This window comes from Lampetra planeri, chromosome 47 (genome assembly GCF_965212315.1).
Source record: "Lampetra planeri chromosome 47, kcLamPlan1.2.h2, whole genome shotgun sequence".
NCBI classification, from domain to species: Eukaryota; Metazoa; Chordata; class Hyperoartia; order Petromyzontiformes; family Petromyzontidae; genus Lampetra; species Lampetra planeri.
This window is the reverse complement of record NC_136153.1, coordinates 7,605,516-7,618,456: the sequence shown is the minus strand read 5'-3', so window position 1 is coordinate 7,618,456 and position 12,941 is coordinate 7,605,516. Positions and strand designations below refer to the sequence as shown.

Below are 12,941 nucleotides of genomic sequence, written 5' to 3'. Positions count from 1 at the left end.
AAGGCCTCCATCCAGCAGTAGATTAACCATTGAAATTATTTAACGATTTAATTATTTATTTTGAAAACGCTAAAACTTGGACTTTGCGCTGCTAGCCATCGAACAAAGGCGGTCACCGCATCAGGCGCTATCAGACGCGCGCTTCTGCGGCCGTCTGGAACGCTCTTCTGTCCAACAGAAGGAAACGACCGGGAGCTACTACGCATTTTTAAATCATCTCGATTGAAAACTCATTTTCTTAGAACCGCTTTTTGTGCGCAGTTGGCCACGTACTGTGCGAAATAAGTTCAACATGCATAAGTGCGTGCTCAAGCCCAGGTAAGCCAGGTTCATAGCGCAGCGATGACAACCGCTGCTCCACCGCAACACCGCACAGCTGCGAGATCAACACGTTGTACCAGAACAGATGGATTATTTCGTGTCCATTTCAGACCAATTGTAATCTCTCCATTAGGCACTCAATAATTGCGCAATTCAATAATAAACTCATTCCGGGCCAATTATAACTGCATTACATTTTAGTGCACAGCATTGGAACCAATGAATTCTAACAAATAAATTGGCTTGGCGACAGAGCACTTATAAGCTGATAAATAAATGGCAGAGAGGGTGGTAAAAGGGGCTCATTAAGACTCCCATTTACGGTTAGAAGACTTTAACCCTTTCCTTTCTTGCCACCCACCTAAATGTATTCATAAATGAATGATTACCCCCACTTGGGCATTTGTGCCAAGCCAGGATTCATCTGATTTTTCTTGCAATGCGGCGTCATCTATTGCGCAATCGCCACGACAAGTTCTGCGTTGTCGTGTGAGGCCCCCCTCCACCCCCTCCCCCCTCCATGAACCCCCCTCCACCCATTTGTGCCACTCATGGCGCTGAAGACTCCCGTGATGGTGCGGGTGGCCAGGCACAGCGGCCAATGCTCCTGCCGTGACTCAGCCACTGCCATTAGGCTGGTGGCTCCCACCCCTGTTGCCTGTCGTGTGCCATGACTGATAACACACTACACTGCCGCTCCCCGCGGCCACACAAAGACAAAGATTCCTCCGTAGAAACCTCTTCACAGACTGTTGGGGAAAGTGCTGTTAGGGAGCAGCTATGAAGGCCGGCACGGCGCACGAGTGGGTGAGTGGCCAGCACCACCCGCGGTCACAGTTGTCACCCGAGTGGATATGTTTACACACCAGGTACTCATTTGAAGCCGAGTCAACCTAGGGGAGGCCCAAGACCGCTTTAGAGAATCGTCACCGGTGCTGGCCGTGAGCGGGAATCGAACTGGGGTCGCCAGGTTCGTAGCGCGGCACGCTAACCCCAACACCGCCACGCGCACACACACACCCAACAAATACACACATAAGCACTGAGACGCATAAATAACCCACAGGGAAGAGAGATGCGAGAGTGTTACACATTTCACGGCACTCTTGCCAAGGTCAGCCCGAACGCAGGTGGCGCGCCGTCGATACGGGGGAACGGGGGAACCCCTGGCAAATCCACCGGTGCAGTGGGGCAGCCTCACCGAGGAGGTCAGCCTCACCGCGGTGCCTCGGGCCGCCGGTTACGCGCGATGGAGCGAGCGATGGAGCGAGCGATGGAGAGAGCGATGGAGCGAGCGATGGAGCGAGCGAGCGATGGAGCGAGCGATGGAGCGAGCGAGCGATGGAGCGAGCGATGGAGCGAGCGATGGAGAGAGCGATGGAGCGAGCGATGGAGCGAGCGAGCGATGGAGCGAGCGATGGAGCGAGCGATGGAGCGAGCGATGGAGCGAGCGATGGAGCGAGCGAGCGATGGAGCGAGCGATGGAGCGAGCGATGGAGCGAGCGATGGAGCGAGCGATGGAGCGAGCGATGGAGCGAGCGATGGAGCGAGCGAGCGATGGAGCGAGCGATGGAGCGAGCGATGGAGCGAGCGATGGAGCGAGCGAGCACGCCGGCCTCGTGCTTGATGGGCTGGGGGCTCGCGCATCCACGTGTACAACGTGGCACAAAGGCGTCGTGGTTAGACACGGATTGCTCGTCAGCCGCACAGCACGCCGTTACATTCCTCAGTGGAGGTGCCAGCCCCATCGGGGGTGGGCGGGGGGGGGGCATGAGCATATATTCGTTTTCGGGTGGTCCACCTTTCGGTTTATAAACTCCTACCGGGAACGATCGATTGCAAGCCAAGAGACTCCGACGTAGCGAGACACTGGGATTGCACATGGCTCACTGGGGATAACGCACATCAATCGTCGCACTCCCCTCATGTCCGTTTGCAGGCCAGGTTCGGGGTCGCCTTGTGCCGCACAGGGACAGCTGCCACGGGGGGGGGGGGGTGCCCCTTTCAAGTGTGTTGAGCTGAGGTGCGATGGTAAGTCACTTATTTCGATTTAAAGATTTCGTGACTGCAGGGATTCATCTTCTTGGTTCTTTCGGTGAAGTCACGTAGAAGGGAAAGAACTCTGATGCGCCCGAGGGCGACGGTGAGTGTCTCTATCAACAACGAATGAACAAATCACGATTGTTACTGTGTGTGATGTGTGTTGCTCTGCTTGATTCTTGACATTCGCTACATTTTCGACGACATATTCAGCAAACGAATTGAACGCATCCTGAAATTATCGACAAACGTATGACACCGTTTTCAAGAATCAACAACGTCACATTTGTCGCACGTGTTATAAATATTCCGTCGAAATGTAACGAAAATTAAGAGGGGAGAAAAAATCGAAAACATAGCCACAAATAGGCCACGGCACCGTGCTCACGTCAACGCGACACCCACGTGGGTGGTGGCGCCTGGCAAAAGCAATCCGCGGCAAAGGATCAGGGGTGACCCCAAGCAGCTCAAGTGTCGGTGGTGTGACATTGACGCCAGTACAACTGTCGAGACTCAAGTGTCTGCATTGCATTCACTCCGGCGCCAACGTTGAGACTTTAGCATTCTCTCGGGTCCTCCACCCCCCAGCACCCCCAACTCCCTCCACCTCTAAAGCGCCCCCCCCCCCCCGCCACCTCCGGGCCAAGCCAGAAGTTGTTCATGAGAAGGAGGAGGTCGCGTGCGTCTCACCCGTGCTGTCTTCGTACACCACCGTGACGCTCTTCCACTTGTAGGACTGCACCAGGTCGAGCACGGCGCGGCTCACGGACGCGTAGTCGGGGTACAGGTTCACGAAGAACGTGTCCCGGCTGCTCGACGGCTGCGGCTTCCACTGCGTCTGGATGTGGGGCACCTCGAGCGCGTTGGCGATCGACTGCACGGAGCTCGCCGACGCCGAGTGTGAAGGTCCGAAGATGGCGGCCACCCCCAGGGACAGCTGGTCGCATGCTGCGGCGAGGTGCACGGTGCGCACGGGGTGGTGGCGGTGGGGGGGGGGAGGGGGGGGAGATGTCGTGGAGGTTGGAGCGGCGGGGATGTTCGCAAACGGGAGATGCGAAGAGGATGGAACAGGGGACGGCGCAGAGGATGGCGCAGAGGGTGGCACAGAGGGTAGTACAGAGGGTGGCACAGAGGGTGGCACAGAGGGTGGCACAGAGAGTGGCACAGAGGGTAGTACAGAGGATGGCGCAGAGGGTGGCACAGAGGGTGGCACAGAGGGTGGCACAGAGGGTGGCACAGAGAGTGGCACAGAGGGTAGTACAGAGGATGGCGCAGAGGGTGGCACAGAGGGTGGCACAGAGGGTGGCACAGAGGGTGGCACAGAGGGTAGTACAGAGGATGGCGCAGAGGGTGGCACAGAGGGTGGCACAGAGGGTGGCGCAGAGGGTGGTGCAGTGAGGGTTACAGTGCAAGAGTAATGTTAGGGGTGGGAAAGATAAGTGATTGGGGAGGGAAGAATCAGGGTAGGGCAGAGACGCATTGAGATGGAAGAGAAGAGAGAAATTGAGAAGTAAGTGGAGGGGGTGAGGGTGGGACAGGTGGAGAGAGATGAGTGTTGGAGTGAGCACAGAGAAAGAGAGAAAAAGGGAAAGATGAAAGTAACAAAAAACTAAGAGAAAGAAACTAAATTTGAAGAGCACATGGTGGGATGTTTAAATGAGATTGGTGAGTGAGGGATGATTTCGGGGATGAGAGGCAAAGCAATTCAGAAGGGTTAGAAGATCGTGAGGAGGAGGACGAGGAAGATGATGTAACAGTGAGTCGAGGACAAATTAACATATCGTGAAATAAATGGGCACATTACTCAAAAACAAGAACAGGGAGAGCAATAGGTGTGTGGGCCAGGAACACACGGAGATACGATGATATTGAACAATGAGATATGAAGAGGAGACATAGAGACAGGCAGACACAGACAGAGCACACTGTCCTTAGTTAATCGGCATTTTTTTATTTTGCTTGCTCCCAGGTGTAAATATAGCAGCCGTAAAAATTGGTTTGAAATTGAATTGTTGCTCGGCAGAAACGGCGGCGGCGGCGTGTCGAAGGCTGCCGCTGTGGCTGCCGGGAGAACCACGTCCGGTAACAGCCGTGAAACTAACAGCTTGCAGGAGGCATTCCGTGCGAATTACGGAACGAAAGCTCGGGTCTAATGGGCGCAAAGTCAGTCGGTCGGTCGGTCAGCGTCGCTCTATTCTAGCCCAGAGCGGTTGTTAAGAGCCTTCGACAAGCTCCAGTCTGGAATTCACTCCGTCACTCTCTCACCTCGCACGCAGGAGGGGCTGTGCCGTCCTCCTGTCACGATCTGAAGCCTTTCTCTCTCTCTCTCTTTAATGTATTCTCCCGTGCCTTCTAAATGTCCTTTTTTAAAGGACAATTTCATTCAATTAATACACGGATGAATGAGCAAAGGGAGGGCTTCTTGTTCAATGTGATGTTTTGTTTTACAGTTGTTGTTTTTAATCACGCGATGATTGTGATTCTGCGTGTTTATCCAGGAAAGCAGCACTCAATCTAAAGACTTCCTCCCCCACCCTTGCAGAGGGCCTTGCCAAATTTCGCAGGAGGGGGCAACATCGCTAATTGCAATTCCAATTGAGTACTTTGCTGGTAATTCTTCAGCATTGGGATGTTTGGCCAATACCACTTGCAATCTATGCAGTTAACATCTCGTCATGCTGGCAATGTTAACTATCTCGCCTGGTATACAGGAGGTTGTGCGTTCGATCCCAACCCTGATGCCTGTTGCATATTTGGAGTTTACGTGTCTCTCTCCCCGTGGTCGCGTGGATTTCCCTCTGGGTCCACCGATTTTTCCCTCCACACTTAGAAACACGCGTTTAGATTATTTTGACCGCGATAAATTTCAACATGATGAGCCACTTCGTTGAGCTATCATTTGTGATTTCCAGGTCGCTTCTGAAAAAGAGCTATATAGCTCAGTTGGGCCTTACTTGGTAAAATAAAATAAAATAGTTAATCGTTAGTTGATAGTGAGTTAGACTGTTAGGGCAGATCTTGGAGACCCCGTGTTGACTGAGCAGCAGCTGCGGGATCTGGCGGAGGGCAGAAATCGTCGGCGATGTGCTGGTGACATCTCGATCTACAACTACAGCGTCTACACAATATATGTGCAGATTTTGACAATGACACTTTGCGGTAACGTCACAGCAAAAAAATACATTGGACAGAAATTCCGTCAGCTTGACTTAAAATGCAATGCTCTCTCACCGAAAGCAAGCCCAGCGATAAATAAACTGGGCCGGGTTTTATATGTCACATCGATGACTCGTAACTTTTTTGTTGTTGTACAAGTCAGGGGTTGTGTTGGAAGTGGTGCATGAACACAAATACAAAAGCACAAATGCCAAAAAACATACTCTCATTAACACGGACTTATAACAGAAACAATATATAACAGTCTGGCATTTCTGGCAACGGTTCTTCTTCAGAGTTGAATCTATTTGGCACACATTACGGCCCACATTATTGCCTTCCTTGCAAAATAAATTCACTTAAACTAAATTATATGAGCATAAAGGTTCTAGCGGTGATGTGATGGTTTGCACACACCGTGCGATGAACCCCGTGACTTGAGTTCGATTCTCAACCGCCTCTGACATCGTTGATGGGTGATATCTGTACCGGTCCTGAGCCCGTTGCCTTCACGAACCCTCACTGAGACCAGTGCAGTTAAGTACGGTCAAACAACCCCCGTTATTGACAGGGCTCGGAATGGCCTTAACACAGCAGTGTAATAACAGAGTTGTTCATGTTTTCCATGTTAAAAGATATGCATTCACTTTAGGTTGCATATCATAGTTTGGAACAAATGCTAACCCAGAACACATTGAACGTTGTGGTCCAACGTTGGTCTAACAGTTCCAACCACATGCCATTGTTGACACAACGTTGCAAGTTTACTGGGAAGGTCCAGCTTGCTTTTTGTTCAGATTCGTAGAAAAGCAATATATATATGGGAAACACGGCTTTTTTCCATTGTGCTTGTCGTTCTTAAAATATATATCTCATAAATTTAACAAAGCACCGATAATTGTAAACGCAGCTGTGGTGATGTTTGTGGTTGTTATTTTTTTTCTTGAGTACTCCAACTCTCTTCGCTTGGCATGCAGTGGGGCATGCAGTCTGTGCCCATCAGCAGCTGGGAGACAGCTTTCACCAGACAATCTTTCGCAGGCCACCTTTATCTGCAACTTCCTCTAACTGCTGAAGGGGTTGTTATTGGTGATCAGATAGTGCCATGTCATTGGGGGGCCCCAATCTCCCTACTGCACGAGAAAGATTGGCAAATTCCCTATCTCAGCCAGGGGATATTTCCACTGTGTATATATATATATATTTGTGTTTAGTATCAGTGAGAAACTAAGCCCTGATAATAAGTGATAGGGACGCAGCCGTGGTGTCATGGTGAGCACACTCGACGTATAATCGACAGGTGGCCTCCGTCAACCCAGGCGTTATAGTGGCATACGCCACGTGTCACCTGTGGTGGCGTGAAGTGTGGGTACCTCATGCCGAGCCAGTGTCGAAGATTAGGCCAAATACCCTGCAGAGGGTGATCTCTAGAGCTCCTTCTAGTGAAGGCCCTTCTGCCAGCAGTGGCGTGAGATAGAAGTTTCAGGGCTGCTCCTTTACCTTTTTTACTTTTTACACATTATGTTCGAGATTTTCCAATGTAAATAATTTGTGAGATAAAAAAGATATTTTGGCGGTGTTTCACGAAATTCCGTTTTTGTGAACGTGTGTGTGTGTGTGTATCCCACCATGATTTATCTATGGGCACACAACAAAACTCCCAAAACGCACCGTTGAAATTGTAGCTTCCTTTCAGATAACTCCAGAGCCAACATCACGCTCATGCTCGTAATAACTTCGGCATGGCGCGATCGAATGACGCATCTCAAAGAATTGTCATCCTCGTTGAAACTTGAGCGACAGAGTTTGCAAATCAAATCTGTATATTGCAAGACAAAAAAATCCTACCATAGCACAATAATAGTGCAGGCTGGGGGAAAAAAGACACAAGTTGCAAACAACACCGCAACTGTGCATTTCGGCAACAAAAAAACATCAGCATTTTAAAAAGAAGTGCACTGTGGTTGCTCTTATCGTTGGTCACCGTCAACATCAAATTGATCAAACGTGAGCGACTGACAGTAAGCAGTGATATACGACGGTGAACCGGTTTCATTACAAATCAGGACTCATCAACACAGTATAGTCAGGCTGTCAACAACAACAACAACGATAGCAATGTTACAACGTGTACACATATCTTACACCATGCACATTTGTGATAACTTTAAACACAAGCACAGTGATTATATACTTGTGGTGTTTCAACATCGACACAGACAGGGTATACTTTTCACAAATCTCTGCTTAGAAGAGTCTCTGCCCCGTCACGGCAACCTGTCAACCAGACGGATTATATCATCTCGTCCACACTTTGTTTCACCTCCACCATACCGCGACAACAACAAACGCAGTGCACTACTAAGCGGCGGTGTTGTCACCAAGGCGTTTGTGCCATGCTCGGTGCAATTTGAGGCCACGTGACGTGTCGAAGGCCCACAGGCAGGAGGTCACGGGACAGACCCAGGTGTCATAGGTTGACTGAATGAGATGACTGGCAGATGTATCACCTGTGCTCCCCACTGTGCTAACCCTCTGCGTTGTAGCCGCCCGGCACTCTGCTCATTGTTGTGAGCGACGCTCCTCTGCCCTCTGTTGTTGTTGGAGGGCGACTGCCTCCAAACTCCCCAACAGCGTCCTTTACAAACCTCCTCCACAGAGGCTGATCTTGACACCGCTGGTTCCAGTCATCGGCAAGTCTAATCAACTCCACATCCTTCTGTGCCACATCAGTCCATCTCTTCTCTAGCCTGTGCCGCGCCACTTTAGCCCCCTCGATCCGGCCGAACCGAAGCTGCCAGGGCATGCGGGCTACGTGCAGGTCACAACAATACACTCACTCACCAACTGCCTCACGTGCTTACAACAATGCAGGTGATCTCACTTCCATCCATCCCTCCCTCTCTTCTCTCTGCTTCTTCCCCTCGCTCTGCTACACTCTCAACTTCCCTCCCATCACGTCTGCTTTGCCAAGTTCTTACAACCTTGCTCAATTCGATAAAAGCATGAACTCTAATCTCGATTACCCCTTCATCCGTGCTGTTTGTTGCTGGCCACTTGGTGCATTGGGCCTCAGGGTCTGTGCTCGACACGCTGCAATACGCTTCGGTAAGTAAGCCAAATACTCAACACATTCGTCGAATAACACCGCCTTAAAAGAATTGTTCTTCTATCTATATATACCGTATGATAAGTGACGTTTTGATCAATGGCCCTTCTTGGTAGCATGCCAGGTCAGCCCCACTCCAAACTTGACCCCCTGACGTCAATAAATTCGTACGGATCTGCTCATGTGCACACACGCACACCGAGCGGATTGTTGAGACTCACCCCCCAAAAAATTCGCTTACATGTACGGGGGGGGGGGGGAGCAGGGGGGTGCAAATATTGCGACGTTAAATTTGGAAAATACGGTAAATATTTCTGCGCGCGAGACCACTGGGGCGACCTTTGCGAGCGGTGCGATGCGGTGTTCCGGGAACGCGCGGGACCCTTCAGCCACTCTTTCGCTGAATTAAGCGATGTCTGCTGTGATTTATTATTCAGCCCACCGCTTGATACATCGTGCTACCATTTGACTTCAAGAATCCGCTCCAAACGCCTTTCAACCAAAAAATAATCATCCGTCTCTCGTGCGCTCAGCGCATGCTTTTTTTTGTCGCGCGCGCTCCTTCAAAAATTTGGCGAAACCGACGATGCGACTAAAACATTGGCGTGCACAAGAGAGACGCTTGTCCCTGCCAGGAGTCGGAGGCTAAGTTCCTGCCACGGGAATGTGGAATTTCCCATCCGTTGGCTCAACACGCATCCTAACCCGACTTGATTCACTTTGGTGGCGATGGAATAAATTGTAGGGGAAAAGACCAAAACAAAACCATCTTTCGCGGATTCCAGAGTGCTCGAATATTTACCAGACTGCCAGTCGCATCCCAGCGTTTGTTGAGCAAAGGATATATGACGTCTCGATGGCCTCTTAGCTTGCTGGTAAGAGGATTTTCTACAACCTCGGCTCATCTGTGACATCAAGGAGGACAAACTAAAGTGCTTAGGCTGCTGTTGACCACAGGGATGAAAATTTAAATGCCATGAAATCTCTCCGATAATTTTTTCCCCCCAAAGTAAATATTAACTCTTTGTGCCGATGACTAACCCTTGCAAGTGATGTCATTCTTATAAATGTTATTAAACCTGTGGTCTGAAGCTATACAAAGACCCCCCCCCTCCCCCCATATACCCTTAACAGACTGTTGGAGCAAGTGCTGTTGGCGGGCAAGTGGCCAGCACCACGCTCGGTCGCCTGTCTTTCCCTAATGGAAACGTTAACACCAAGCACCCATTTGAAGCTGAGTCGACCTAGGGGAGGTCCAGGACTGGTTCAGATAATCGTTACTGGTAGTATTGACCTTGAGCGGAAATCGATCTCGTGTTCCCAAGTTACATAGACGTGGAACAAACACACAACACACGTGTTATTCACACAAGCAGCACAAATGCACACACAACAGAAAGGCTTGTAATACACGCAGCACGCAAGCATGCAACACACACCCACAATAGCACACACAAAACACACACATTACACACAGCGCACAGGCGTGTAATACACAAACTCAATGTACAGATGCATATGGTGCATTATTAATAAATACACACATACATTATGCATGAATACATATATAAGGCATATAAAAGTTTTGAATAAGAAAGATAATCACATTAACATACCTAGCTCTGTTACCGACTTTAATATTTAAACTTAACAATGCCTAGCAGCAACCCACGAATTAGATTGGATGACGTTGCATACATATGGGGCTTAAATATAAGTGGAATATTGTAAAAAAAAAAAAAATTGCTATCCCTGTTGTAATATAGATGGAAATGGTAAAGGTGCGGCCCTGCAACAGTTTGACTCTCGCCACTGCTGGCAGAAGACCTACACTAGAGGGAGCTCTAGAGAGCGCCTCCAGGGCATATGTTTGGCCTACTCTTCCACGCCGTCCAGATATCTTGAAAGAGAGCAGTGTACCCACACTTTACCCCACCACACGTTACCTGCCGATCGACTAACCGTGCCGGTCCTCAAAGGCATTAAGAAACTTGTGCCCTCGTTTCAACTGCCGTGCCAGGAGAGGGAATCGAACCGGCGAGCCTACGGGCTGCAATTCCAGTGCGCTGACCAATTCGCCATGAAATAAATATGGGGGTTCAATTTAGAAACAAACAAACAAAAATGCAATCTCGAGTATAATATGGGCATAAATATTGCGTGTCTTATTACGTGCAAGCAAACATAGCTTTGACGTCTGATCAAAGTTGGCACGCGAATATATCGGACGGACGACCAAAAATATGTATAAATATGAACACTGGCCCCCCCCCTCCCTCCCTCCCTGCTCAATGAAAATTTTCAAAAAGCTCGTGAAAAAAAACCATTCAACACGATTAATTGCTTCCCTTAAAAGGCGATTGTGGGGGAATAGCTCACCATCACGTGCAAATTCTGGACGGTTTTATTTTATTTCCCCCCCCCCCATCGCCCCCTTCCCCCCAATCACGTCTGAAGCCGACTCCGCCGTCAAATGTCACCAAGTGATGGTGGCGCTATCGCGGCTAAAATGCAAACGAAGGCACGTCGGGCTAAACACGATAAGAGCTCATCTTTATTTATGGGGAAATGGTGCTAAGAGACAAACAGATACACACTTTTTTTACATTTATTATTATTATTATTTCCAACGGAGAGGGAAAAAAGACGAAAAATCGGGCAGCAAAGCCACGGATGGAAAAAAATGTCATTTTTTGGCATTAATTCAAGAAGAAAAAAAAATCTGACAACTCCACCGCATATGAATGTGCGGGGGACGCTGCTGCACAACTTCTAAAATACCGCCCACGCACTAGAGTCGCACACAGACACAACACGCTCCAGCGGATCCACTCAAACGGCGGGGGGGGGGGGGACCACTCCCGCACACAACGCTGGCACTGCCAACACACGCAGCTCGGTCGCTCTCGGCGCAATTTAGTGCCGCTTGGTGCCAATTTGAATACCGGGGTGATAAATCCCCCCCCACCACCACCACCCCTCGCCCTGCCTCATCCCCCTCCCCCGCCCCCCCCCCCCCGTTGAGAAGAGAACGACTAAGGAGCTTCACGGAAGACCATATGCTGTGCCACCTCATTTGAATAACCTCCATGACCTCCCCCCCCCCTACCACGAACCCCCCTGAGCTACGCACTCCCCAGAATTCCTAAGTAAATTCCCACCCGCCGGTGACCATTAATCCAATTTCGCTGTTCCAATTACGGGCAAAACAAAACAAAGGCCCTGAGTTTAACTTGACTCACGCGGCTGCTGGCAGAAGGGCCTCCATCCGCGAGAAGGGAGCTGAAGAGTGGCCCTTGTAGAGGGGATGCTGGTCTACTCCTCGTTGCTGGCCAGGCCACACACTGTTGAAGATGTGGGCCTCAAGTGTCAAGGTGATAATCTCGAGGGTTGAGGTGGTGCTCATCTCCCTGTGGAGAAATTGGAGGGGCGAGTCTCTCCGTAGGTCGCAACCCCTGTTGACTTCCCCACAAACCGGTACCCGTTTTAACCCATCCCGGGTGTGTCATGGGCTGAGTCAACCCCCATCCAGAACGGGAGTTCCCAGATGTTATCACGCTACATGACCGCCCATAACTGGACATGTGAAAAATCACTGCATAGCTCAACGGATTCCTCCAGTCTAAATAAAGATTGCGATCTGATCTTAGCCTTCCAAAGCCCCTCCCCCAGCACAAGAAGGTCTCAAGAGGGGGGGGGGGGGTGCGTGGGGGTCAAAGGGGGAAGGGGGGGGGGAGACCGAGCGGCGTTCCCCCACCTTTGCGCGAGGCCTCGAAGCTGTCGTAGATGTTAATCCTCTGGATGTCGTACGTGAGCGTGGTGTTGGGCAGCAGCGTCCGGTTCCTGTTGATGCTGTTCACGGCGAACTTGAAGGCGATCTCCTCGGCGCTCGCGGGGCCTCCCTCCACCGTCTCAAAGATTCCGCCTGGCCGGGAAGACATGGCCGGGCAAGGTCACGTGGGCACGCCGCAGCCGGCCAGTGAGAAACACAACGACGACGACTTTGTCGCCCTTCGCCTTCACGCCAGGCACGTCTCACAGAGAGAGAGCTTCGCGCGCGACAAAGCGACTTGCATGGGCGCACCTCGGCTCAACACAATTCTAAAGAGCACGCCCAGTGGCAGCTGTCCCCGTGTGGCACACACGCGGCTCGCTCGGGAAAGCCGGTTTCACAGGTGGGCGTTCGTCTGCCGGTCAAGGGGTGGGTGATACTCGCACCTGCACGCAACAAGACGTGGGGCCTGGGTACGATTTCCAACTCGGGCGCGCTTTTTACGCGTCGAGTTTGCGTGTTCTCTCCCTGGTTTGCGTGACT

The 12,941-nt window shown here is 50.8% G+C and overlaps 1 protein-coding gene across 1 annotated transcript in view; it reads right to left on the bottom strand.

Moving 5' to 3' along the window:
* The window catches only part of GRIK2 (glutamate ionotropic receptor kainate type subunit 2), a 52,947-nt gene extending 40,380 nt beyond the window's left edge, over positions 1-12,567 (bottom strand). The window contains exons 1-2 of the mRNA XM_078615355.1: positions 12,384-12,567; positions 3,052-3,309 (exon numbers count right to left, since the gene is read on the bottom strand). Of these exons, the coding sequence (XP_078471481.1) occupies positions 3,052-3,309; positions 12,384-12,567 (442 nt within the window). The remainder of the gene's footprint in view (positions 1-3,051; positions 3,310-12,383) is intronic.
* Between the last annotated feature and the right edge of the window lie 374 nt (positions 12,568-12,941).